Source organism: Rattus rattus, chromosome 7 (assembly GCF_011064425.1).
Source record: "Rattus rattus isolate New Zealand chromosome 7, Rrattus_CSIRO_v1, whole genome shotgun sequence".
Lineage (NCBI taxonomy): Eukaryota > Metazoa > Chordata > Mammalia > Rodentia > Muridae > Rattus > Rattus rattus.
The window spans coordinates 101,176,063-101,203,753 of NC_046160.1; the positions used below are offsets into that span (position 1 = coordinate 101,176,063).

General features: G+C 50.9%; 2 protein-coding genes across 2 annotated transcripts in view; one reads left to right on the top strand and one right to left on the bottom strand.

Moving 5' to 3' along the window:
* Positions 1-17,121, top strand: part of Tmem63c (transmembrane protein 63C) — a 70,455-nt gene extending 53,334 nt beyond the window's left edge. The window contains exons 16-24 of the mRNA XM_032908204.1: positions 864-970; positions 1,573-1,659; positions 2,839-2,904; positions 7,176-7,338; positions 7,569-7,674; positions 8,063-8,230; positions 9,869-9,978; positions 11,608-11,679; positions 14,496-17,121. Coding sequence (XP_032764095.1) covers positions 864-970; positions 1,573-1,659; positions 2,839-2,904; positions 7,176-7,338; positions 7,569-7,674; positions 8,063-8,230; positions 9,869-9,978; positions 11,608-11,679; positions 14,496-14,690 — 1,074 coding nt within the window. The 3' untranslated portion in view covers positions 14,691-17,121. The remainder of the gene's footprint in view (positions 1-863; positions 971-1,572; positions 1,660-2,838; positions 2,905-7,175; positions 7,339-7,568; positions 7,675-8,062; positions 8,231-9,868; positions 9,979-11,607; positions 11,680-14,495) is intronic.
* A 5,379-nt stretch (positions 17,122-22,500) lies between these two features.
* Ngb (neuroglobin) lies at positions 22,501-27,636 on the bottom strand. The gene is made up of 4 exons (XM_032908205.1): positions 27,068-27,636; positions 25,619-25,730; positions 24,869-24,988; positions 22,501-23,528 (listed from the first exon to the last, which is right to left on the bottom strand). Exons 1-4 carry the CDS (start codon positions 27,229-27,231, stop codon positions 23,394-23,396), a joined length of 531 nt encoding a protein of 176 aa, XP_032764096.1. The 5' UTR covers positions 27,232-27,636; the 3' UTR covers positions 22,501-23,393.
* Between the last annotated feature and the right edge of the window lie 55 nt (positions 27,637-27,691).

Consider the following 27,691-nt stretch of genomic DNA (forward strand, 5'->3'; position numbering starts at 1 on the left):
TGGGCCCTGTGGAAACGCTTCCTCAGTTTAGAGGACGCCTTCCATTTAGAAGGCAGCTTCAAAGAAACATTGGCCCAGTCCTTCAAGTCCTATGCCCTTCATGCTGTTCTATGCTCCACCCATAGCATCCCTCCTCTATTCATGTGAAACACACACATAGACATCCATAGACACATGGACATGTACATACACACACAGACACAGACATCCATTCAGAGACAAACATATGCACACAAACACACAGAGACACATGTACACACACACATACAAATACACAGACAGCCATAGATACCTAGATGCAAATACACACATGTACACACACACACACACACACACACACACACACACACACACACACACACACGCTCACTCTAATGGCCATACCACTTTTGCTTCCTGTCTCCAACCTATAAGAGGCCCAGGCCATACGCATGCTAGTTACCTCACTGCTCTCTTTGGCATCACAACTTCCTGTGCTTCCTAGGCTGCCCCGACACCTACACATTAGAGTGCAGGTGCTGTTGCCCCTGACTCATGAAATAGGAGTCACGATAGCTGGCTCTGGCCATAGTAAAGCCACTAAAGAAACCTTGGGCTGCCTCTTCCACTACCTGAACATAGATGCCCCTCATGAACTTACACAACCTTGGGGTATGAGCCTCTGCCTCCTTCAGTTAGGTGGACATCTGGCCAGGAAGACACCAAAGAAAGGTCAGACCTACTCTGTAGGCTCAGGGAAAGCAAACTAGTTCTTGACTGGGCTGGGAGATGCAGGGCTGGGGGGAGAGCTAGGGCAGCCTGCATGGGGAAGGGACTTCTTGTGCTGATGACGCCTGCCTTTCCTACTGCCCTTACCCTTCCAGAGCCCCGTCGTGACTCAGTTCTTCCCCTCTGTGCTGCTCTGGGCCTTCACTGTGATAATGCCTCTGCTGGTCTACTTCTCCGCTTTCCTAGAGGCCCACTGGACGAGGTGAGCTGGGGGATGTCAGAGGCTCCTCTCCTCCCCCGTGTCTCTCTTCCTAGTTCTTCTCCTTTCCTTTCTGCCTGGCACTCAGGCCTTCTATTTAGCCTAAGGGTTAAAATAATAGAAATCTTTACTTGTCCTCTAGCCAAGGACAAGGCTCACGTAGATGGTTGAAATTCTCCACATTTGAGTATCATTGGTGATGTGTTTTTGATACAAAGATGTCAAATATATAGCTTTTTGTTTCCTTCCTGTGCCCAGGACAGACATAACTAGTTGATCACACTGTTCGTTCCTGCTGTTCTTATATACAGCACAGCTCACAGTGCTCTGTGAAAGGGGGTTGGACTAAACTCCATAGATCCCTGTTCATCCGGCTTTCTTTTCTTTCCTTCTTGCTTGTTTTTTGTTTTGTTTTGAGATAGGGTCTGATCATCCTGGGTATTCTGGAACTTCCTATGTAGACCAGGCTGACCTTAAACTCACACAGATCCACCCACCTTTGCCTCCCCGGTGCTAGGATTAAAGACATGTGCTACCACACCCACCTCAGACCTTTATTATTCTGTCTCACACAATGATAAATGTTTCTGTTCATTTCCTTGTAGATCGAATCAGAACCTGATCATAATGTACAAATGCTACATCTTCCTGGTGTTTATGGTGGTCATTCTGCCCTCCATGGGGCTGACTAGGTACCTCACTCTCACTTATCCTTCCTGTCTCAGCCAGGCTCAGCCTAGAGTTGAAACCTTCTTTCAGATACCATAGGCCCCCCATGGTTGCTGAAAGTCTCCTCAAATGACAGTCCCATGCCTGTCACAGGCATAGCTTGAGCCAAGTATCATGCAAACTGTAAAGTGTCAGCCCTGAACTTCTGCCCCAGTTTGGAAGACAAGATATCCTTGCCAGTGGACTGGCAGCCCAAGGGGGAAGGGTGCAGCCAACATAAATGGGAAGTTGAGGAGAGAGAGGAGAGGGAGAGAGGAGAGAGGAGAGAGGAGAGAGGAGAGAGAGGAGAGAGAGAGAGGAGAGAGGAGAGAGAGAGAGAGAGAGAGAGAGAGAGAGAGAGAGAGAGAGAGAGAGAGGGGAGAGAGAGGGGCAGAGAAGTGCAGGAGAGGACACTGAGATATAAAAAGAGATATCTTGAGAGACTGAAATGAAGAAACAAGAGAGAGAGTGAGAGAGAGAAAGAGAGAAACGAGGAGAGACACAACAAGACAATCAGAGAGAGAGAGAGGAGGAGAGAGAGAGAGAGAGAGAGAGAGAGAGAGAGAGAGAGAGAGAGAGAGAGAGAGAGAGAGAGGAGAGAGAGGAGGGGGAGAGAGGACAGAGGAGAGAGGGAGAGAGGGGAGAGGAGAGGGGGAGAGAAGAGGAGGAGAGAGGAGAGAGGAGGGGAGAGGACAGAGGGAGAGAAGAGAGAGGGAGAGAGAGAGGGAGAGAGAGAGGGAGAGGGAGAAGCAGAAGCAAAGGAAGGGGGAGAAACAGAGGGAAAGGCAGAGAGGGAGAGAGGGAGAGGAGAGAGAGAGAGGAGAGAGGAGAGGAGAGAGAGAGAGAGAGAGGAGGAGGAGAGAGAGAGAGAGAGAGAGAGAGAGAGAGAGAGAGAGAGAGAGAGAGAGAGAGAGAGAGAGAACTCAGAGAGATAATTAGCAAAGATCTGTTGGAAAAAGTGGCCTTGAGCCGTAAGGCCAAGAGTGAGGGGACACATGACCTGCATTAAGAAGAAGGGGACAGGGTGACTGACTAGCTAACACCAAGCCAGGGATTCAGGGGATCGTTGAGGGAGAACAGAAAGTAGCGACAGAAGAATTGAGCTCTTCGCTGGAGCACATGGACACTGTAACTGAAGGCCTGGTTTTTGTTCTTCATTCCAGTCTGGATGTGTTTTTGCGCTGGCTCTTTGACATCTACTATCTCGAACATGCAACCATCAGGTTCCAGTGAGTATTCTTGGGTGTACACAGGGTTTTCTGTGTGTCTGCACTAGTGTGGGTATGTGTACCCTTCCCCATTCCAACCCTGCATCAGTGGACCCAGGGGTAGGCATCCAGTAGGAGGCATTCCCAGAATCCTCTGTTCCTAACCTGTGCTGTGGTCCCCTTTGGCAATCCAGTGAAGACCAGGGACCTCTTCTTGAAATACTGTAGTTTCAAAAGGAGTTACCATAGATTTTACAGGACAGGGGATCCCAACATGTCTTCAGATAGTTTTCCTCACTGGTAATATTTTGCATGAATGTAGTGTTGTTAAAATACATGAAGCTGACCAAGTTGTCTCCAGTTATCACCCACAAGTGGCGTATGTAAGTGTGTAACATACATGCATCGTGCTGTTATCAGAGGCAAGAGAGATGGCTCAGTGGTTAGGAGTGTATACTGTTTTTCCAAGGACAAGACGGAGTTCACTAGGTGGTTCCAAACTGTAACTCCAGCTCCAGGGGATCCAACAGTCCTTTCTGGCCTCCTTGAACACTGTACTTCCCTATACAAACCCACACATGGGCACCCATCCAACCATCATTTCAAAGTAAAATAAAATAAATACAGTTATCAAAATGCTTTCCAGTGTGTGGCAGTCTTCGTTAACCCATCAATAAGATAATACGTTTTAAATAGAAGCAGTGTAATGTTACACTTTTTGTTTACTTTGCAGACATCCGTGTGAAGACTGACTAAACTACTGGAATAAGAACATTAAAATGGGGGGGGTGACAGGATCTATAAATCTAGCCTGTTGTGTTTTGGTTGTTTTTTTATAAGGTTTATAGTATTTGAAAACCCCAGTTTTCAAAGACGCATTGCAAACGACTTCATCTTTGCACAGCTTGCTCTTTGAGGCAAGGACCAGGACCCTCTAAGTTTTCTCTAGTTAACTGACATTGTAGTCCTAGGAAGCTCTTTCCTAAAGTGAATGGGTTCATCTTTGGCTAGGCAACCTGTCTTCAGTACAGTTTACTCAGTAATAAAGCTGAGCTCCTGAGTCAACTTGGACTCCGTGAAGAAAGAACATGAAGAGTGTTGCTTTTAGACCCAGCTCCTACTAGACTCGAGATTCCCCTTCCTCAGCCTCCTATGGGAACCACACCTCCGTCCTGTGCTCACTAGGTAAATGTTCTACCTCTGAGCTAGTTCTGCCTTTAAGAGCTTCTGAAGAAATTCTGAAATGTGGCCAGAGGCTCATAGTTCTCTCGACAGGGACAATACAACTGTGTAGATGGCGATGCTGAGAAATGCCAGACACTCTGAAGTCTCTCTTTAAAATAATTGTGTCTGTGTGTGTCTGTCTGTCTGTGTGTGTGCGTGTGTGTCTGTGTGTATATGTCTGTGTGTGTGTGCCTGTGTGTGTCTGTGTGTGTGTCTGTGTGTCTATGTGTATGTGTCTGTGTGTGTGTGTCTGTCTGTCTGTGTGTGTGTCTGTCTGTCTGTGTGTCTGTCTGTGTGTGTCTGTGTGTGTGTCTGTGTGTGTGTGTCTGTGTGTATGTGTCTGTGTCTGTGTGTGTGTCTGTCTGTGTGTGTGTGCGTGTGTGTGTCTGTGTGTGTGTTTGTGTGTGTTTCTGTGTGTGTGTGTCTGTGTGTGTGTGTGTCTGTGTGTGTGTGTGTCTGTGTGTGTGTGTATGTGTGTCATGTGTGTGTGTCTGTGTGTGTGTGTGTGTCTGTCTCTGTGTGTGTGCGTGTGTGTGTGTGTGTGCCTGTGTGTGTGTGTCTGTGTGTGTGTGTGTCTGTGTGTGTGTCTATCTGTCTGTCTTTGTGTGCGTGTGTGTCTGTGTGTTTGTCTGTCTGTGTGTGTGTGTCTGTGTGTGTGAAGCTATGTGAAGGCCTGTGGTTTTTTTGCTGATGTTCTTCAAGGAAAGAAATGACAAGTTTCAATTAGAGATTAGTGAAACTAAAGATGTCATCGCGCGGACTGACGAGCTAGCTCAGCTGTTAAGATCATGCATCGTTCTTGCAGAAGACCCAGGTCTGGTTCCTAGCACCTATTCTAGGTGGCTCACAACCTCCTGTCACTCCAGCCCGAGGGGAATCCGATGCCTCTGGCCTCTGTGGGCACCTGCACCCATGGGCGCATCTCCACACACAAACACATATACCCTATGTGTATTTAAAGTAGTAAAAAACAAATCCTTAAAACATTTTTTTAAAGATGTCATCATATTTTCTCTTCTAAGACCATATGTCTTCAGAGTTCTCAGTCTATCCGGATGCTAGACATCTAACAGTCCCATTCTAACCCATATTTTATTTAGTTCATCTATATGTCTGCTCAAAAAGGCTGCTTGTTAAATTGGGTTCTTGGTATCTAGGCATTTATATTCACGTGTGTGCATGAGAACTGCACCTCTAGGTGTCCCTGCACAGAGTAAAGTGCCTACCTCCCTGGGGCATGCAGCCTGCAGACCACCATCTTAGATGTGATGTATCATTGGTTAAAAATGCCATGATGCAGAGTGGCTATTTATGGATCTTTTTCTCATTAATTTATTTATTCACTTTACATCCAGATTGCAGCCCCCCAGCCCCAGTCTCTCCCTCCATGGCACCTCTCCCTACCACAATTCCCCTTCACCTATGAGAAGGGGGAGATGTCCCCTGCCATCTCAACCCGCCCTGACACCTCAAGTCACTGCAGGACTAGGCACATCCTCTCCCACTGAGGCCAGACAAGGCAGCCCATTTAGGGGAACAGGATCCACAAGCAGGCAACAGTCAGGGTAAGTCCCTGCTCCAGTTGTTGGGGAATCTACATGAGGACCAAGCTGCACATCTGCTACATAGAGCAGGGGGCCTAAGTCCAGCCATTGTATTCTCTTTGGTTGGTGGTTCAGTCTCTGAGAGTCCCAAGGGTCCAGGTTAGTTGACTCTGTTTATCTCTCTATCTCCTCCGGGTTCATCAATCTTTCCCCGAACTCTTCCACAAGAGTTCCCATTTGACCATGGTCTCTGCATCCATTTTGGCCAGCTACCTCTCTGGAGCCTCTCAGAGAACAATTAAGCTAGGTTCCTGTCTGTGTGTGAATCCAGATGACAGATAAAAGCATAGCCTGAGATACCAAGGTAGTTGAAGCCTCCTTCACATTGCAGGCCTACAATGTGTCCCTATTGATCCTCTGAGAACAGCTCAGCACATTCCCCACCCCCAACTCCCAAACTGTCAGTGATTGCTACTGCATTGATGTATGTCACACAGGGCACTGTGAATCCAAACCAGCAGTAACAAATACAGCTGTCAACAGTGTCTTCACATGTTGTAGATTGTGACAAGGCTTTGACCGACAAAGGGGCACCAAAGTTCACGTGACTTTTTCATATTGTCTCACAACGCATCCCTGCGAATCCACTACTTGTGCAGTCACAGTGAGAATTGCCTCCTCTGTCCAGACACAGACCTCCATGGAGACAGGGCTGACTGGCACACTCATCAAAGTTGAATCCACAGTGGTCTCCAAGAAATCCGGGTGCATGGTCACAGAAGTGAGCTCCAAGAGCATCCTGACACGTGGCACCATTTAGACTTGGCTGGGAACCATATCCATAGATTTCTAGCTCATGGTTCACACCAGAACACGCTTGGGGACAGACACATGTATATCTTATCTTATTGAGGCATACTGCCTCATTCATGTAGGGGTCAGAAACACTTTCACCCACTTCCAAGTCACAATGGCTGCCTTGGTATCCAGGCACACAGAAGCAGGAGTGGCCATTGATTCCATCCTGGCACACAACCCCATTGTGGCCAGGACTGGAAGCACACTCATTGTCATCTGTCTCCTAGAACCTTCCAGCATTTCCAGCAGGACGGATACAGGCAGTGTGTACTCAGGGTCTTCATGGTAGGTCCCTCCTTGTTGTCAGGCATTCCTTCCATGGGAATTAGTGGTAGTTTCATAGGTCAGCCCTGTACCCAGGAGGACATTGGCATAGGAAACCCCTTTCTCCTGAGGTAGTCACACAAGTGGAAATTCCTTGGTGGAGATTGGAGAAGCGCCGGTCTTTTAGCTCTTCATAGTCTTTGTCCAAATGATGGCAACTGTTGTCCTGTGAAAACCCTGATGCATAGAATCATTTTGGCAAGAATTTAAGAGATAGCTGATATTGTCTGTTTATAGATCTTTATTCTCTCTGTCCACTCTCTCTGCCGTTTCTGTCTTTTCCTCCCCCAACATCTCTTTCTTCTATCCTTCCACTGCCTCCCACCTTCCTCCACTGCCCAGGTGCGTGTTCCTTCCAGACAATGGTGCGTTCTTTATCAACTACGTGATCACATCAGCTCTGTTTGGCACAGGCATGGAGCTGATGCGCCTGGGGTCGCTCTGCACATACTGCACCCGCCTCTTCTTATCCAGATCAGAGCCAGAGAGAGTTCACATCAGAAAGGTGAGGTCCAGCCCTTCTGTAAGCATAGTCTTCTGGGAGGGAAAGGAAAGGGTCAGCTAGGAGTGCCAGGACCCACGATGGAGGCCTGTGACCATGGGTGGCTATTTCTTGGACTCCAAGGTGGGAAGAAGTGTTGTCTCTAGGAGTGAGCTGCCAGCCAGCTCTCTAGAGGGATCCCAGAAGCTTGCAAGACAAGGGAAACTAAGGGTGACTCCTGCCTTCTGCCTTAGAATCTGGCCATGGATTTCCAATTTGGACGAGAGTATGCATGGATGTTGAACGTCTTCAGCGTGGTGATGGCATATAGCATCACTTGCCCTATAATCGTCCCGTTTGGTAAGTCATCTATGAGGTACTGCCCCCCCTCCCTGCCCCCAGGAATAGGAGGAGGAAACAATCTCCATGACAACAGGCCACCTCCCAGAGCATGCGGAGATCTGGGACAGACTGGCAGGGAGCTGGGAGGAGCAGGGCCCAGCCATGGGACTGTTTGGATGGCTGCTCACAAGGGATGTTGGTTGAATGCGTGCATGAATGAATGACATCACCAAGCTGGCAGAATCTGTTCTAGAGGTGACAGAAATCATCTCCTTAGGTCTCCCACAGCCCATCCTGGGCCCTTGTTACAATGAGTCTGGCCTCTAAGCTCTATAGGCAGCTGAGGGCAGCACAGATCTGCCAGGTTAGAGCAGCCATAAAGGTATCTCTGTCTTCTGGTCCCCAGGGCTGCTGTATCTGTGCATGAAGCACATCACAGACCGCTATAACATGTACTACTCCTACGCACCCACCAAACTGAACGCGCAGATCCACATGGCCGCTGTCTACCAGGCCATATTTGCCCCACTGTTGGGACTCTTCTGGATGCTCTTCTTCTCAATCCTGAGAGTAGGTGGGTGCCCAGCCTGCTCTTTGGTCCCACCTCTGCCTGACCTCTGTCCTGTGAGTCCCTTGAGATACCTCTGACAGAAGAGGAGAGCTTAGGATGAGCAGGACGTTGCCTGTGGGACTTGGCCAAGTCCAGTGACTGCTCTGGCCCACAGTGCATGCATTAACCTTGGCAGAACTTTGAGACAGAGGCAAAGTCCAAATGATGTGGCTCTGGCTTCGAGTATAAAATGTCACATTCCTTCCTTTCTAAATGTAGATGGGCAGAAAATAGAAGAGCAGCTTTTGGGACCCGATGGCCATGCCATTTCCCCTGGGAGCCCGTACAATGCCTGCTTTCATGGGTTTGCCAGAACCCAGAAAAGGGAATCAGATTCTGCCACGATGGCTACCTTTCCCTCACAGTTTGGTTAAACACAGATGCTTCTGCTGTCTTGGGGAAACCAGAGGCATCGTCACAGAAGTTCCCAGTGGCCACAGACTGGGTGCTCCTCAGCTCTCTCCCGTCTGGGTTACTCATGTCCCAAGGGGGTTCCCAACTCCACTGCCCTTCCCTCCTGTGGCAACTTACTGTATCCCCTGTGGTGCATTTTCCTCTCTCTGTCAGAATGACACCTCCCATTATAGTCACAGCACAGTCAATATTTGTTAATATTGTTTCCTGCCACCTGGGAGGCATTTTCCCCCTTAAGTGCCTTTTTTATAAATATCAAAAATGAAAAAGAAAAATTACAGGGACCAATAGCTGTTACCCATAATTCCATCTACAGCTGGGTGGGGTGGTTTGTTTGTTTGTTTGTTTGTTTTTCCTTTGTTCCCCAACTCTAGCTAGGCATTTGCTCAGGGGAGGGAGCAAAGTGAGGGTGTGTGTTAGTTTATTGTTGTTTATAAAGTCGTGACTATCCACACTGTAACTCGCAATCTTAAATCCTGGGTCTTCAGCTGCACATTATGCTCTGGCTGGCTTTGTGAGTCATGAGTCTGTTTGAGTGGCCTTTGGCAGCCACATTGAAGGCTACGGCTTTTGTTAGCCCTCGGTGGCTGGATGTTGTTGAAGCTGTTTACCAGTTTGTGCTATTGCACCCCCGTGCACCAGTAAGCTTCATTTGACAGTCACCTGAGACTGGAGAGTTAATTTTCCATACTGACCTCGTTAAAAATCTGTTACTTTTGTGGAAACCAATACACAGGTAGAATATGTAAATGACTTTTGAATGTTGGGTTGCCTTTTAGTGGGGCCACCAAGGAAAGGGGAGGCTCAGAGTCTGGGGGAGGGGCAGAACCGATGACTTGAAGATACCTCTGAGGAACCATGGAAATGGGTAGTTGACAGATCAAGAGAGACACCCTTTTAATGGATGTTGGTGTGGGTGACTTAGATCCATCCAAATCCTGTTTTCCATAGAACACACAATAAGCCACATTCTAAACTGGCTGAAAAGAACACAGGGATGACCTTCTTGTGTCATGCTCACTCCTTGCTGGGGGGGAGTGCAGGGGCTTCTCTGCCCTAGCTCAGTGGTCCCATGGAGGTTCTGAAGCGGGTGGTCCCCTGCATCTGCAAAGCAGCTCTGCTGCCCTGCCTCCACCCCAACTTTGGCACTCCAGCTCCATGCCCATGGCCTTTTCTTATCCCTGTCAGGTTCCCTCCACAGCATCACTTTGTTTTCCTTGTCTTCCATCATCATCTCCGTGATCATTGCCTTTTCTGGCGTTTTTCTGGGGAAGTTCCGGATTGCCCAACAGTATGAGGTAAGTTGTCAGCCAGCTTGTCCTCCACACTACTGATACTTCTGGTTCTAAAGATATAACTTTGAGATGCCCTGCTAGAAGCACCCAGAATACAACAGGACAAGAGGGGTGGGTGTTACCCTTAGCCCAAGGTTTGCAGGCTCAGTGGCCTCACATGCCATCCAAAGACACTGCTCCCCACCCTCCCAACACCTCTTCCGAATAACAGGTGTCTCTCCCACCACATGAGTCGGGTCCAGTCACTGTGAGCACCACTGCAAGGGCTCAGAGAGTGGGGAGGAGGGAGAAACAGAGAGGGGCAAAGGATGGTGTGAATGGAGCCAGGACTATGGGGGCGCTGGAGGCTGTCTGTTTAGAGGAGCCCCTAGTGAGTCCTCTGGCTTCTTGGCAGGGGTACCCAGGGTAATCATCAGGCTCTGGAGACAAGACTCATCCCACGCCAAGTCAGAGCCTTGCCAGCAATACTGAGTATTTGCGTCAGCATTTCTCAGAGTAAACATCCACGCTGGGACACTGGAGTGATTTCCAATGGATAAAACATAATTTTTGCACTTCATGATTATGAACTTCTCTCCCCAATTGACTTTTTATAGTAACTAGTTGTTTATAGCAGTAAAGGGTTTTCTTTCTGAATGATGTATATAAAGAAAAAATAATAATTTGAGGTATGACACTCTGCAGAGGGAGCCTTCTTGGAAGCATTTCGTCTTGCTCTATCTGTCTGTATCTGGGACCTGATGAGAGTGTAAGTTCCAAGCTAGAGGAGGGCCATAACGAATTCTTCTCTAATACACACACACACACACACACACACAGAGAGAGAGAGAGAGAGAGAGAGAGAGAGAGAGAGAGAGAGAGAGAGAGAGAGAGAGAGAAAGAGAGAGACTCTAATAGGGCCATAACGAATTCTTCTCTAATACACACACACACAAACAGAGAGAGAGAGAGAGAGAGAGAGAGAGAGAGAGAGAGAGAGAGAGAGAGAGGAGAGAGAGACTCTAATACTATGATTTTCACAAGATCTGTTTGCATTTGTGTCACCCCAGAGGAGGAGGGTGGTAGGGAACTTAGGTAAGATCGAGGGTCCCTAGACAAAGACAGCAGTTAGAGCAGGCCCTTCTTTAAAACCCATTCCAACTATAATTGTTTCCCCCTTTATGGTTTTGGGAATAGAACATTCCAGAAGGGATTCTTAGCACCCCAACTCTTTCCCTTTTTTTTTTTTTCTGAGCTTTCTGCCCTGCCTGCTGGTCTAAATGTCTAAAAGACAAAGAGCCAACCAAGTGTTGGGGTACACACCTTTAGTCCCACACTCAGGAGGCAGAGGCAGGCAGATCTCTGTGAGTTGGAGGCCAGCCTGGTCTACAGAGCCAGTTCCACAAGAGCCAGGACTACAGAGAGAAACAGAGAAATCCTGTCTTCAAAAACAAACAAAAACCCAAAAAACAAAACAAAAAAAGGAAGGAAGGAAGAAAAAAAAGAAAGAAAGAGAAAGAAAGAAAAGGAAAAGGAAGAAGTTGAGGGGCCACGGTGGCAAGCCAGAGGCTCTGGTGTGGTATGGGCAGAGGGTGGGAGGGGGCAAAGGGCAGGCGCCATCTTTTGATGGACCACTCTTCACTCTTCCCACAGCAGCCTGAGGAAGAAACAGAGACTGTGTTTGATGTGGAACCAAGCAGCACCACCTCCACTCCCACCTCCCTTGTGAGTTTCTGCGGACAAACGAGTTAAGAGGGTGGGGCCTTGCAGGGGCGGAACACTCCAATGACATGGGGGCGGGACGCCAGTGTTTAGTGCCTACCCTGGGTACTGGGGAGGAGCTGGGACCCCTGGGTTCCCTCTTGTGACACAGCAGGACTTGGCCCAGGTCCAAATGCTTCCGTGGCCCTGGCTGAAGAATGAGGTGAGAAGACCCAGCTCTAGCCCGACAGTGGATAGGCGTCACCCAGAGAGGAAAGAGCCAGAGTTGCCGTACACCATCAGTGAGATCCATATCTCAGAGACCGCAATGGAGTAGTTGCAGGGCCATGCTGGGGCTCGGCCTCGGGACCCAAGGCTGCCTCCAGGGCACAGGTGTTGGCCAGAGCGGTGCAGACAGAGCTGCAGGGAGCTATTGATGGACCCAGTGAATGGTAAGGCAGGGGCAGCACCCGATGGATGAGTCTACTAGCCTGCCGAGAGCCGAGGCTGGACACAGAGTGTGTGACCAGTGGACTGGGAGAGGCTCCCATGGCCTTTGGCTCGCCTGGATGACAGGACCCCTTGCCCCTCATCCTTGCCACATGTGCCCATGTGATCATTTAGGCATATTTAAAGCTGGGCACAGGATCCTTTGTACCCCAGTGCTAGGTACCTTCAACGAGCACTGAAGAAGGGTGCCTGGGCACTTGGGGAAGCTTCCCCAAGAAGGGACTATGTCATGCGGCTGGAGGAATGGGAGTCAAGGTTGCCGGGTGAAACAGGGTGTGGGAAGAGTATTGGAGGAAGAGAGAAGAGCCTGGGCAAAGGCCAGAAGAGATCTGGAACCTGTGGGGAAAACAGAAGACAATGCCTCACATGGATATACAGAGGATACCTTGGGCAGGGCCTACACTGTCCAGGGGCTTTCTTTTCTTCTTCCTTCTTTCTTTCTTTTTTTTTTTTTTTTTTTTTTTTTTTTTTTTGAGGCGAGCAGAGTTGAGTCAAAGCCCAACAACATTAGCGGACTCACCCGGCCGTGGGCACGCACAAGAGATGTGTCCGAACCCTGGTTTGTGCCTCACTTGAAAGGATAAACCAAACCCAAACCCTTACAGTCAGTGACAAACTGTCTTTGAGAGGAACAGATCAGGGATGACTTTCTCTGGCTGATAGGAGCACTCTCGCTGGTACAGGGGAGATCTAAGAAAGCCTTGCTTTTTTTCTGGATCAATAAACTCCCATCGTTAAGGGACTTTTCATCCCCCAAACTTAATTATTACTGCTTTTCTGTGTGGGAGATTGATTGAACCCATGACCTTATGCATACTAGGTAGCTACACTCCTGAGCTAGGGCGTGGCCAGAGTTTGAACCAGGTTCATTTAACTATAAGATTTGTGCTTAAAGAAAAAAGAAAGGATGATCAAACTTATTATTTATGCATGTGTTTATTTTTTGAGACAGGGTTTCCATGTGGGCATCCCGGTCTCCATCTTCAAATTCAAGTGATTCTCCCACCTCAGCTTCCAGAGTAACAGGGACTTCACAGGCGGGTGCCCATGCCCGACTTAGACTCTTACAAATCCTTTATGCTTATGATAGTGGTATATGGACATGGTAGGCAACTGTGGGAATGAGAAACGAGAGGAGCAAGAACGATGAAATAAAACGTTCATACTCCCATCACCGAGGGATGGTCACTGAGACACTGGTGTACATTCTTTGAGATCTCTGTGGATGTGTGTATCTCTTCCAAATAGCTTGTGCTCATATATATATGGAATATTCTACATGCATATATGGATTTTTTTTTGCTCAAGTGGAATTCCACTGTACATACATTTTTATAAACTGGGCAATGGACAGCGTGCTGACATATATGCATTTTGATCTTTTTGCCTACCCGTATTCAAATAGCCCTCGTTACTCATCTTTTATAACTGGCCTAGACCCAGAACTAGTTGAGTATCTTTGCTAGATTAGGACTTGGAAAGACCAAGCCAGCCCTGCAGAATGCTCCCAGCTTTCCTTCCCTTCCCCATTCCCTGAAAGCTGGGTGCTTGAGAGGCTCAAGTTCAGTGCTGGAGCTAGAATGTACCCTGAAGTCCAGTGCTTCACCTCGGAGATCTGTAATACCCCATTCATTCCTGTGAGTGGCGCTAGTGAGACTGCTGGGTTTGCCACCTGTTTTTTCCCATTTCCTTTTTTACAGCCAAAATATCTACCAGGTGTGCTTTGGTGCTATGCCCGTGTCTAGGTGTTTCCCAGGACGGTTCCCTCACCACCTGAAGCCGTCTATGTATACTAGAGTATGGAAAGGTGTTCAGTTTGTCTCATCATTACTGACTTTTAAAGTAGAGAGAGCGATGAAAAGCCATTGCAACAGGTGACAGATTGCCCCTTCCCCTAGTACTCCCCGTGTGTCTCTAATCTGACGCCTTCCCTGGCATTCCTGAAACCAGCCCTCGGTGTGACAGGAACCAACTAGCTCTCTCAAGCTCTGAATCTGTGACATACTGCAGGAAAACATTCTAGCTGGTAAATGGGAGCCTCTCCAGTTCAGTGGGCACCTAGGCCATTTTCTCCTGGGAACAGATAATGTGTAAACGAGCTGGGAAGCCTGCCTGATACTAAACCAACCCTGTCAGCTCCGAGGTAGCCAGCAGGCTTCGTCTCTTTGGCGCTCACTCAATGATGAAGAACAAGCCAGAAGAAGGACAAGCCTGCTGGGGGCGGGGTAGGCAGAAGTGACAGGGTGGGGCATGAGGAGAGAGAGTGTACCCTATACTTGCCTCTGATATGACCGTGCCTCATCTCACCTTCCCCTCTCTGTCCCGAGCAGCTGTACGTGGCCACCGTGCTACAGGAACCGGAGCTGAACCTGACCCCCGCCTCCTCCCCAGCCCGGCACACCTATGGCACCATGAACAGCCAGCCAGAAGAGGGAGAAGAAAAGAGTGGTCTGAGAGGCTTTGCAAGGGAGCTGGACGAAGCCCAGTTCCAGGAAGGGCTGGAACTAGAGGGCCAGAGCCACTGATTAGGACTCCAGCTGAGGGGTCAGGGGAGAGCCTGGTGGGGGAAGGCAGGAGCTCCCTCCCACAGACTTTGGGAAGCTCCTGACAGACATCTGCCACCCTGTGGCCCTTTGAAGAGCCAAATCTGCTGACCAGTCAGAAAGGGTGGGCTGGAGTGGAGGAGGCTTAGGCCATGTTTCTGGGACTGGTAGCTGAAGTCCAGGACCCAAGAGACTATATGCTGTGTGTCGTGCTGGGGTCAAGCTGGTGCGAGTGTGCATAAGGAAGAGGTAGGAAGAAGCCCACTGACAGCTTTCTGGGGGGGTTCATCATCCCCTACCCAACTCCAGCTGCCCACCAAGGATTGCTCCAGACCCCCATCCTCCACTGCAGTCTGAGCAGAGAAAGGTATGTGTACTGGGCCTTGTGAACAAGATACCGGTGGCTGTCTCATCACAGGTTTCCCTACAGAGCATCTAGAAACTCTGTACCTCATCCTCTGAGCAAGAGGCAGCTGGGACAAGCCTGGGGAGTGACTGAGGCCTTCCCTGTTTCTCTGCTCTGCTATCTACTTATAATGGTAGCTGGGACACCTACTCGGGCTCATTAAAGGAGACCTACATGCATGTGGTAAAGGAAACTATGCCTAATCCTTGCTGGTTGACTTAAGGGTGTGTGTGTGTGTGTGTGTGTGTGTGTGTGTGTGTGTGTGTGTGTGTGTGTGTGTGTGTGTGTATGTGTGTGTGTGTGTGTGTGTAGGGGTGGCATAGAGTTCAGGAAACAATGTCTTCTCTCCAAAACTGAGCAATGGAAATTAGGCACACCTCAGTCCCAAGGATAAATGAAAAGATCCCCAAAACCTGGAGGCAGCCACCAAGACATCCTCTGCCCCATGTATATGAGCGCTGTGTCCCAGCATGGCCAAGAGTGGTGAAGGTACTGGCCGTCCCCTGCCCTCAGAAGGACTCTTCCTCTTTCAAGCTGCCCTGCCTGGCCTCCAGTGTGGTAGTGGCTCAGGAGTTACAAATGCTTTCCCACAGTGGTGGCATCATCCCAGTCCCGCCAGGGTTACCCAGAAGAGGAGTGGTGTCCCCCGCTCCCCACGGAGAAGACCCTTCTGATGGGCAAGCCTCTGGCTGGAGGAGCAAGCCCCCAAAATGCTGGTGGCTCAGCACCTCTGCCCCCTTCTGAGGTGTTCCAACTTCTGCCTCTTAGGACAAGGTATTTTCAGGACTACCATGAAGCCTGAGCCACCTGAACCAAGGGGTCTGTAGTCCCTGAAACTCCTTCCCAGATACCTGGGTTCCTCTTTGCTGCCTATTTACTACAGGTGGGTCTAGGCTCATTCCATCCCAGTGTCTGCAGCTATGGCTGCCCTAAAAACAGATCGCTTGGCCTGACCTCTCCTCCATCTCTGTCACATCCGGGCCACTTGGGCAGTTCCAAGCTTCACTCCAGGGCAGCAACAGTTGCTCAAGGAGCAGGGAGTGTCCCACACCACGACTTGTCCCCAAATGCTAGCATGGTGATCTTTGCAGAGAGCTTGAGTCAGCTGCAAAAGCAGCTACCTCCAATCCTTGTCAAGCTTGGAATAAGGGTAGAACTACAGTCAGCCAGGCCCTTACATACTCCAGTACTCCGAGGCCCGAGGCCCAGGGATTTCATCAATAAAGCGAAGAACTTCTTCATAGCAGAGTGGTCAGGCCCAACATCTAGCTCTGCCCAAAGTGGGGAGTTACAGTCTACCCTACCCCAACCGTGTGTACTTGGTGTGTAGTGATCTGGAATGCAACCAGAACCTAGTCCAGGGCCTTTTCTCTGGGCACTGCTTGCTGCCACCTGCCCCAGATGCCTGCAGCTCTGTCTGCTGCTGCTGGCCCTCCCTTCTACCCTGACCCACTGTAACCCATGGAAGCTTCAGGTATAAGGGGTCCTGTAGACAGCAGGGCAGGGTGGCCAGAGGGCCTTCCCCCTCTGAATCTGGGTCAAAATTGGCCTGGTTCTGATGCCGATGTTGGGCAAGTGGTGGATCCCTCTCTGCTCTTCCAGGAGCTGTCCCCCTGACTAGACCTTGAGTTTGCAAGGTCACTAAAGGCCCTCCTCAGCACCTGCCATCCCAGCCCATTGGTCATCATCCCACCCTGGCCTCATTCTCAGTCCATCCTCTTTGATCCCCTCTGAAGGGAGATGCCTCCCAGGAGACCCGGAATGACACAGAGCCTCACAGAGGGGGGGACCCTTACTGGGCTTAGAGCAGCCTCACCCCTGCCTGCCTGTCCCTCAACTGCCTCTGGAAGCAAAGTGCCTATCAGCAGTGTTGTATCCTCGGGGGGAGGGGGTGTCCTGGAGGGGTGTGGACTAACCACAGTTGCTACCACTAAGGGAATGTGTCAGAATGCTGAACCTTCTTGTTATTGATGTATGACTGTGCCTTGAATAAACAAGTCCTCCTAACTTCTGCTGGCCTATGCCTCTGCCTCAGGGCCAACAGGGCCTTCTCCACCTGGAAGGAGCCAGGGCTGTTAAGGGCTGACCCCAAAGTCACCAGGCCGAGGCAGCATACCTCACTGCGCGACTCCTACCCTGTATCGCTGCCTCTTCTGGGATCCCTCTACTCCCCAGGGCCTTCCCTGGCCTCAGCTCAAGGGGGAGGGGGTAGAAGGGTTGATAACTATTGCCAGTTGGTTAGACAGACAGGAAGTGGCTCTGCCTCCTTCCTGTATAGCAAGTGAATGCCACCCCAGAGGCCACTGGAGTAGGAGCACACTTGGCTGAGTGTTGAGCCAGGACAGCAGATAGGTTACCTGGCCCAGGTAGAACCACAGGCCAGGCTCAGGCATATATACCCGGGCATAGAGAAGAGAAGGTAATCTATTGAGATGGTGGGTTTCGGGGAGAGTTGGGGACAGTCATGCAGGCCTGGATAGGACAAGAAATGAACTGAGAGTGAGGCTAGGGTGGGATGATGACCTTAAGTAAAGCTTAAGGCAAGAAGAAAATACTTGTGGCAAGAAGAAAATAGTTCCCTGCCCGATGACATACCTCTGAGCTAGGAGGCCTGAGTTCTGGTCTTCTCCCGTGTGGCTGACACTAGGCTGTTCGTTCATCCCCAGAGTAGGAGGAAGACCTAAGTTCAACATGCTGTGTAGAGCAGAGTCAACTGTGGTGAGGGACAGGGTGGGTTGGGGCGAGAAGGCCTCTCCTGTGGCAGCTCCCTGTGGGGACAGACCATAACCCTCTTGGGTTAGCTGTTCACTGCCACCACCTGTACAGAGCCATCTCCTCAAGCACTTGACCCACCTGTGGTGCGGGTTCAAAGCCCACTGCAGCAGGAGTCAGGAGAGGAGTCTAGACCCTTGTTCAACAAGTGCTTACGAGGCTGTTTCAGGGAAAGGAGGTGTCAAGAGCAGAAGGGGCGGGCTGATGACTACGCTTAGTGGGCTTGAGCTGCTGCAAGAGGGGGACCTACAACCCACAAACCCCTGTAGTGTCAGCTCTTTCTCAGGGCTCTCTTCTTGGGGGCTACAAACCTCCAGCTTGCAGACATTGGGGCATTTGGTGATTCTGCCACCCTTTTGGGGGACATTGCTCAGATGGACACAAAAAGACTAGAAGAAAGGCTACATGGAGGGGGATGAGTAGCCCAAGGTGTGGGGGTGGGGGGATGCTCAGAAGGGTACGAGAGTGGATCCTCATACTTAGCACGCAAGGAGGACCGGGGGTTTAGGTGATAGGTGTGCCTGACTGGGGGTGGGACTAAGACACAAGGCAAGAGGGAGGCTTGGCACCAGAAAGGCCTAGAATGTCAGTCACTGGACTGTGTCCATAGGGCACTGTAGCACCCAGGCAAGCGCCATACTGGGCACCATCAGCCTGAGAGGAGCAGGGAGGCCTGAGGCTCCTTGCAAATTCTGCCTAGAAGCCTTTAAACCCAGAACAAATAGAAGCAGCTCTTGGCCACCCTATCCCTGCTGCCTCTCTGAAGGCAGCTCAGGTCTGTCCTGAGGGACATCCCTGCTGGCCCAGCTGCAGGCTTCTAGGTCACTGTGTGGGAGGCCCTGGGGCATAGGAGGAACCGGGATTCCAAGAAGACAAATTCCCAGCTCTGCCCAACCCAAACTGTTTCTGAACATCTGCCAGCCCCTTGGCATTGACAACCTGCAGTCCAGCATCACCCAGTGACAAGTGGGAGTCTCTTAGATGGACCAAAGGTTCTGGGGTGGTCCCTGGTCACCTCCATGTCACAGAAACCCTAGCTGTGTATGTATAGCAGGCACCACCCACTCTGGCAGGCCTCATCAGCCCAGGCTAGACATGAGTGATGGGCACAGATCCTGGCGTATGATTCTTACTCTGTTATTCAGTTCCAAGAGCCCCATCCTGGGCCTCAGGGCCCCTTCTACTTTGTCAGCTTCAGCAACTGTTTAAGGAATCGCCTCTTCTCTCTTCTCTAAACACAGCCCAGAGTGGTTTTCACGACAGCCTGCTCATTCCTAGGCAATAGAAGGTTCCAAGTGCAATAAACAAACCCGTTACATAATGGGATGTCAGGCAGGGATAAGTGCTTTGAAGAAAGAACAGAACAAGGTGAAGAGAAGGGACTGACTGGAGACGGGAGGGTATTTTGGCCCTTATGGGATCTGGGAGAAAAGCTGCTGGGGATGGGGCATAGGAAGAGTGGAGGGTCTACAAGACAAAGTGCAGGGCTTGAAGAGCCAGGGGAAGGCTAGAGGGGCTGAAACAGCGAGCAAGGAAGGAGAGGGCCAAGGAAGTCCTGAGAGGGCAGGGGTCCCTGTGGGAGTCTGTTAGGACTTCAGACTTTCTCCTGGCGATGTGGGAGGCTACTGGGGATCCCAGGAAGAGTGGCATGCTTGGCTTTGGTAATTTAATTTTTCGGAAAATACACTTTTTTTATTTTTAAAAGATTTGTTTATTTTATGTATGAGTATTCTATCTGCACGTACACCTGCACACCAGAAGAGGGCATCGGATCCCATTACAGATGGTTGTGAGCCACCATGTGGGTGCTGGGAATTGAACTCGGGACCTCTGGAAGAGCAGTCAGTGCTCTTAACCGCTGAGCCACTATCTTCTCCAGCCCCACTACTTTTTATTTTCATACTGAGTCCAGCTCTTTAGTTTAACTTCAGTTTTCTGAGCTCTAGGATTGCCTGTGTGCGTGCGCCACCGAACCCTGCTATCTTAATCATCCTTTAAGTAGACAGTTAGGCACTGTTAAGTAGATTTACCATAATGTACAGCCACCGTCACACTCACAGCCTTTCATCTCTGTACCCACACAGCAGTATCTCACCCTTCTAGCTCCAAGGTCACCCAGGACACCCTCATGTACTGAGGTGAACACCGGGCCGTGGGGAGCAGAAATTCCAACTGGGACTGTCTGTGAGAGGAAGTGGAGTAGCTAGGGGTGGAGTCGAGGACAGAGAGAAAAGCAGTGGAATGAGCCGCCATCCGGGCTGAAGACTCACGTGTGGGGAGAGGCGGGTCAGAGAGAAATCCAGAAGCCAGGATAACTCTAAGATGTTAGCCAGGCTGACTTGGCAGTAGTGACATAGGTGGTGGTGAAGACTGGGGAGGAGGTGCCTGGGGCATGCTGCCTCCGCTCATGCTACATTTGAGACACCACTTGCTAGATAAGGAAGTTAGGCGGGGAACCTTTAAACCTCAGGGGCTGTTGGGATGATGTTTAAGCAAGGAAAAGGCCAAGACTGGAAAGGGAACAAACTCAGATGAAGAGAAGACTCGGAGGATGAGCCACCACGAGAAGGAGAGAAGAGTCCACAAGGCGATGGAAGACTCAATAATAAGTACCAGAAGGGCCTCCGAGAGGAGGGAGAGAACCTCAGGGCTCACCACTCACAGCAGAACTATGGCAGAGAAACACAGAGCCTCAGTCACGTAGAGGATGCTGGTCATATTGTCAACAGACAACTGATTGCTCCCACGAGACAACGGGAAAGGGGGAAGGAACTGGCAGAGACGGAAAGACTCCAAGTGCAGAGCAAGCACCAGATGCAGAACAATGATTCTGAGACATCGGGGGAACTGGAATCTGGGTGGGGATGAGGTGAGGCTGGCATATTCTAGAGTCCAAATATAAAGAGACTCTCTAGAAAGGACTTAGGAGGGTCAGCAAGGCAAAGAATGCGGACCCTTGCTTAGAAACTCTCTAGCGAAGAGAAAGCAGGGAAGGGCCGACCTTGAGGTGATGCCAGATGGGGTTCGTGTGGACTCACTACTCCCTGGCTTTTCATGGCTGGTTGGGATTTTCCTTAAGTTCAAACATGAAGAAGTGATTGACTCTAAGTACTGCTGAAGGCTAAGGAAGGCAAGGCTCCTAACAGAGCAAGGTGGAATCTGGTGGTTTCAATCAGAGCCGACAGAGTAGAGACAAAATCTGGCTGCAGTAGATTCCCATACAGCAGCCAGAAGGCTGTTCTTTTGAAGAATTTTTCTCAAAGGAACCAAAAAGGAGCAGGAGCTGGAGAGGGAAGGAGGAGGGATTATTCTTTCACACACACACACACGTACTCACGCACACGCGATACATGGTAGCTCAAGACATGGCCAGAGAAGGGTGTTTTTTTACTAAGCAGGTCACCCCAGTCACCTCAGTGAGTATCACAGGCCTGGGAGCATTAGGCCAGCATAGATAACTGGGTCTAAGCCGTCTTTAGGTTTATGAGGGTAGGCTTGGGAGGGGACCATATCCCAGCCTGCTGCAGGCTGCTGGCCGGAGAAAACACTTTCTGCATAACAGTGGGAACAGCATTCCCAGCAGGCTACTGATTCACGTCTGCAGCCCCGCTGCCCCAATCCCTGCCATCTGGGCTGAACAGGAAAAACTGCCCAGCTGAGAACATGCAAAATCCAGCTGCCGCCAGTTTACCACCCATCCATACTGAGCAGCCCCAAGCCAGGGCAGCTACCCCGAGACTGTTCCAGGCCAGCTACAGGCCCATTCCTAGAGCCCTGGAGGCCCGGGGAACTAAGCCACCCGCTCAGACAATGGTCATTTTTCACGCTGTGCTGCTCCATCATGTCCCAGGCTGTCTTTGCCTGTGGGGTCTCACACCCCAGACCCAGACTACTTCCCTCAAGCAATAGGTGCTGTGTGTCATCTCTCATTATCTTTGTGTTACTCTGACAAAATGCCTGACAAAAACAACACAGGAGGAAAGGTTTATTCTGTCTCCTGATTTTGGAGGATTTCAGACCATCATGACGGAGTTCACGGCAGTGGGTATGTGTCATGGTGCTGTTTCCTATGGTGGACCAGGAAGGGTGGGGCCAGAACTAGGAACCAGGCTCCCATCTTTGAAGGTCCACTCCCGAGTGCCTACTTTGACCACCCAGATCCTACTTTCTAAAGGTCCCACAGCTTTCAAAATAGTTGCTACAGACTCAGCACAGACATTGAAAACATTCAGACTCAAGGCACCCAGGCACAAGCACAAGAGAATGTCTGAGCATGAGGAACAGGTGGCTATTTGGAGATTGGTGTGACAGGTGTGGACATGGTCTCTAGAGCCACACGGACTACTGGTTAGAACTGTCCCCCATCCACCTGTTCCAAGGGAAGCTGGCCCAGGTGTGTGCCCAGAGAAAAGAACTGGATTTGGTGGCCTCGTAGCCAGTCTGGACACAGGATACCCCATCCTTTACCACCATTGCCCCAGCCTTTCACGGCTCCTCCTTTTCCGCCCATTCAGGCCTTGGACCTTCGGACCCCCTGCCTCTGTCCTGTTCTGAGTCCCAGTGCTTTGTGGCTTCATCCAGCACAGGTCAAGGCCCACAGAAGGTCCAGTCAGGGAGGGTCAGCACACAGAGCGTGTTTATTTTTTGTGAATCTACAGAACCACGGCACAGAGCAAGAAAGTGTAGGTGTCTGGGAATGGGAACAAGGGCCCTTCCCACTCTATTTTCTCTCGCTCATCTGCCCAGACACGGGTCCACCTCAAGTGCTAAACACAGACTTAGGGGCCCGCAGCTGGAGAGTGGCGGGTGAGCAGAAGAGGCTGTGGAGACAGGATTCAGCCCTGTGAGAGTAAGGTGACAGGAGGAGCCCCAGAACTCAGGGCCTCATGGGATGAGGTCACTCTTCTTCCTTGCCCTTCTGGCTTCTCCATTCTGGCTGGCCAGCTAGGTTTCCCCAAAAAGAATATTGGGGTGCTTCTACCAGAAATGCCGAACCAAGAGCATAAGAGGTTTTGTATGGCATCTGAGCAGCTGAGACCCAGGGTGCCCACTGACACTGAAGAACGCCATCTTCCATGTTCCCCTTGCCTGAGATCCCCACAAACACTAAAGCCTCTCTTCCTCATCGTTGGAAAGTAAACAGCCTGGCAGAAAAGTATCAGAGAGACTGGGCAGGCAAAATGGAACATTCTAGAAGCCTAGTTTGCTTTTCCCTCGCCTTGACAAAAAGCTTCTCGGAGAAGAACCCCCATGCTTCCTCACTACCAAAACTGTTCTGCTTCCTGGGGAGAGCTAACCAAGCATGCAGCAGTGCATCTGTGAGGATGAGAGAGGGAAATCCACCTCCTTGCTGTGGACCAGCAGCTGAGCCAGCCCTCTCCTATCACCTCTCTTGGATGGCCAAGGGGATGAGAACCGAGGTACAGAGAGACCCTGGGGGAGAGGCTAAGACTACAACAGGGAGATCAACAGACAGACACACATAGGTAGGGGCTCTGGCTTGTCTCTTACTCCCCGTCCCAGCCTCGGCTCATGGCTTGCACCACAGCTCCGTAGAGTTGGCTCCAGGCGGTCCTTGTAGCCGGTGTAAAGTCGGGACCCAGGCACTTCTCCAGCATGTAGAGCAGGGACTCACCTACTGTCTGCAGAGGCAAGAGGTACCTTGTCATCTGAAGGCAGGAAGGTAGCATTCCATTTACAGGTGAGAAAGCGGAAGCCCTGTGCTGGCGAGGGGGACACAGGTGGTTCTCTTTCCCACACAGGGTTCATGCTTCTTAAGCAGGCCCCGAGGGTCACCTTGAGTGTCACCCTATGTCCACCTTTCCCCCTAAGTGTGAAAATGCACGGTGGATACTGGCAACCACTCATGAGAGGGGCCTATGCATTGTCTTGAAACTGTCCGCTCAGATTCAACCAACTCAGTGCTTTCAGATCTCAGCTTCCCTACTTGCAAGGTAGCAGTCATGAGATCGGAACCAGCGAGGTGTGAGTTAAGATTATGGCCAACACTCACAGTCTGGATGACCTGGAGCAGTTTAGCCCTCTGAGCCTTAGTTGATTCGTGAGCCTAACAGAGAAAACAAAACTCTGGCTTCTGTTAAAAGCACTTAGTGTGGCGGCTGCACACAGTAGGCCTTATCTAAGGTTTATTTATCCCACATATATTATTAGACATTCCCTAAGGACTAGGCATTGTGTAAATGCCCAGACGGAGAGTCAGTCAAGGCCATCCATGCCCTCCTCACAGAGCTTTCCCACAATGGGGTTGGGCATTACCAGGGCTGGGGCTCCCCATGAGCCAGGACTTGGGTAGGATGCCGTCTCTGACACGAGTTACCTTTGTGACCAGTTCTGACCAGTGGAGCATTAGTGTCAGCAGTGCCAGCAGAGGGTTTATAGCACTGGGGCTCATGGTCTCGGTAGCAGCTTGAGTGGCAGCCCTTGCCTGCTAAGACCTAGCTAGCCTGGGGAAGGTTTCAAAGCTCACGGGTCACCTTAGACATCCTAGACCTAGTGGACATGACTCCATCCAGACTTCAGAGGAAGAACTGCCCAGCGTGAGCCCAGCCACCAGAACTCAAAATCTGCATTAAGGGAGGACTTTCAGGGTGGTTGGATACCTAAAGAAGGATGACCAAACCAACTGATGCCCGGGGGCTGCTAAGCCTTCATGGGTCTTTATGGTTGTTGTTATTGTTGTTGCTGCCATCTTGTTTTGTTTTGCTTTTTCTTTTTTTTCTAAACAAGGTCTCTCTGTGTAGCTCTGACTGTCCTGGAACTCGCTCTGCAGAGCGGGCTGGCTTCAGCTCAGATGTCCATCTGTCTGGGAGAGTCAGTGTCAGTCACATAGCGGGCACGGAACCAGAGCAGCCCTTTATTTCCCGTCAGCCGTGAGGTGGGGTGGGGGGCAATGGGTTGGGTCTGGGATAGAGTGGCTGCTGCAGGTCTGGAGCTCAGGAATGAGAAAGTCCCCACTACCCACCGAGAAGGAGCTGAGCCTCACTCCCACTGCCCGATGCTTCCTGCCCAAGGTGGTCAGGTACTCCTCCAGTGAAGACAGGTCCTCCACGTTGGTCACGGCAGCATCAATCACAAGCATAACCTGTCAAGGACACAGAGGGCCCAGCACAATCCTACCTGCTTACCACCGCAGGCTAGAACCCGGGCTTCTCAACCAGGAAGGCTTTCAGAGCAGGATCAGAGGGTGGCAGGCAGCCAGTGTCTGTAAACAGTAGGTGTTCAGCATGTGCTGGCTTTACTCTGAAATCCCGCCCATGAAGCCCTTCTCTTTTAGGATCTTAAAACCTTTGATATACCTGCAGGACAGTATTGCCTGCGTGGAACTGGTAAACTGAGGTGCTGTGAGGATCATGAGTTCAGCCTAGTTTTCATAGGCTGGTAGGCCCAAGGGGTTGAGATCTACCGTACAATCCATGGGAGCCAGAGGACAAGGCAGAACAATGTACTAGGGGGTCCAGTTGGCTCGAAGATGGGGTTGGGGGAGGAGACTGGGTCCAATCCAGAGGACAGGGCACAGTGTGTGTGTATGTATGTGTACAGAGACTGTGTACATGTGTGTGCAGAGGCTGTGTGTGTACATATGTGTGCAGAGGCTGTGTGTGTGTGTGTGTGTGTTTATATGTGCAGAGCTATTTTCTTAATCCCGAGTCCTTTTTTCTTTACTAAGACAATGTTCTGCAGATCTGAGACCTCATGGCTCTGCCTCCCTCACCTTCCTAATGTGGTCCAGGAATTCTGGAGAGGAGAGACAGTCCTCAGGACTGGAGAACTGGCGGCCATTGTACTGGAAGAGAGGCAGCAGGCTGGGTTCCAGGGCGAAGAGCCTGGGGGTTAGGAGCAGAGGTCATCAGCACAGTGAGTGGCAACTGCAGCAGACCCTGGCTGGCCAGAAGAAAGCCACAGTACACCCCCAATCTGGCACTACCAGCTTAGTCAGTGCCTTCCTCCCTTCCCTTCGGAGGACACTTGTGTCCCCAGCCTCTCATATCAGCCGGCAGACAGTAGCCCCTCCCTAAACAAGTGAAGGCTGAGTTTGGGACAGGTAGGAGTCTCAAACCAAAATCTAGGGGGAACTTCCCTTTTGGATCAAAACTTCTCAATGCCCTTGTAGCTGAGGAGGCTTAGACAGGCAGTGACATCAAGATCACGCTCCTTGAACTACTGAGCACGGAGTATCTCACATGTGGTTACCTGGGGTGGAGTACCCCTCCTACTTTTAAGCAGTGGGTTCAGAGGAGGAGACAGAAGCTCAGAGAGTTTGTTAAGCAAGCTGCCTTAAGTTACATAGTAAAGTCACAGTGGGTACCAGGATAGGGGAAAATAAATTTAGAAAAGTACAGTTGGCACAACCAGAAAACTTCAGCCTTGCTGGGGAGAGCTTGCGTTTTTGTATAACTCTTTTATGTGACTGAATTTATTCCCGAGAGGTTTGTAAAGTCATGTTCCAAAGTTTTGAACTGGCCTAGGGAGCTACGATGAGGGAGAGTGGCCCTTTGGTGACAGAGCCTGAGGTGAGGCTGAAAACCAGCCAGCCTTCTCTCTCTCTCTCTCTCTCTCTCTCTCTCTCTCTCTCTCTCTCTCTCTCTCTCTCTCTCTCTCTCTCTCCTCCCTCCTCCTCCCAGTGGTGAGACTGGATGCCTGCTGCCTCCCTCCTGGAGCTTCTCTGGTCCTAAGCCTGTGTTTTCTCATCTTACTGGTCGCTCTCCTGGGCCAGAACTATATGGTCTCCTTCCATTTGAGCGGGTGGGCACAAGCGGGTGGGCATGGGGGCCCGTCCTACGGTTCTACTGTTTCAGGAGCCTGCATACCCTAGCTGGTCTTCGGTCACTCATCTCCTCCTACCAGCTGGCTACTCTGAGCGGCCCTGCAGTCACTAGCCACGGGACACTGGGATAACAAAGGAAGGAGTGTGGGGGTATTGCGTCCACTTGCCCACATTGTGGGTTCTGGTAAAGGACCCCATCAGACCTCAACCAATTCAGATAGGAGTCGCGCTATCCGGGAAGAGCAGATGGGACAGCACCACCTGTCGCTGAGCACACACCCCTCTCTTAGGAGCACCACCGCAGGCTTCTCCTCCTCCAGTAACAAGTCAATCAATTTTGAGCCCACTTCGGTCAGGTACCCCTTCACTCGCACCCCGGAGCCCCTCAGCTCTCACCTGGAGAACAGGACAGTGCCATGTTCCAGAGGGCTGCGGCTCACTGCCCGCCAGCTCTGCCGGATCAGCTCTGACTCTAGGCGCTCCATGCTCTCTCTCTCCCAGGAGAGTCGCGGGACGCAGTGATGGGACCCTCGAGGCGTGGGCACGGCGTCAACGCACATGCAGCGCCATCTCCTCGGAGACGCGGGGGAGCCCCCCTCCAGGCCCAGTGCCTTAGTCGGGCGGGGCCCAGCAACGGTGTCTTTGCTGGTCCAGCCCAGAGGATGTGCAGGGCCAGCTTGGCCGCGGGCGCTTCCGGGGACCCCGCTTGGGCAGCTGCGCCCTGCACCCCGAAGCTCCCAGAGAACCGCCCTTTAAAGCTACGGTGGCTCCCACCCACTCTGGCCCAGGGAGGCTTGCGCGCTCCCTCTGCACCCGCCTTAGGGACTACCCGAGGCCTGGGAAATGTCCGGGCTTCAGAGTCTAACAGAAATTGCTGAGCCCCTGGGCTTGTTTCACTCTTGAAAACTAGTGGATATGACTTCTTCTCTGGACTGGCTTGTGGTGCGTGCCTGTAATCTCAATGCCTGAGAGGCAGAAAATTGAAAGGATTAAGCCAGTCTGGGCTACATAAATCGCCTC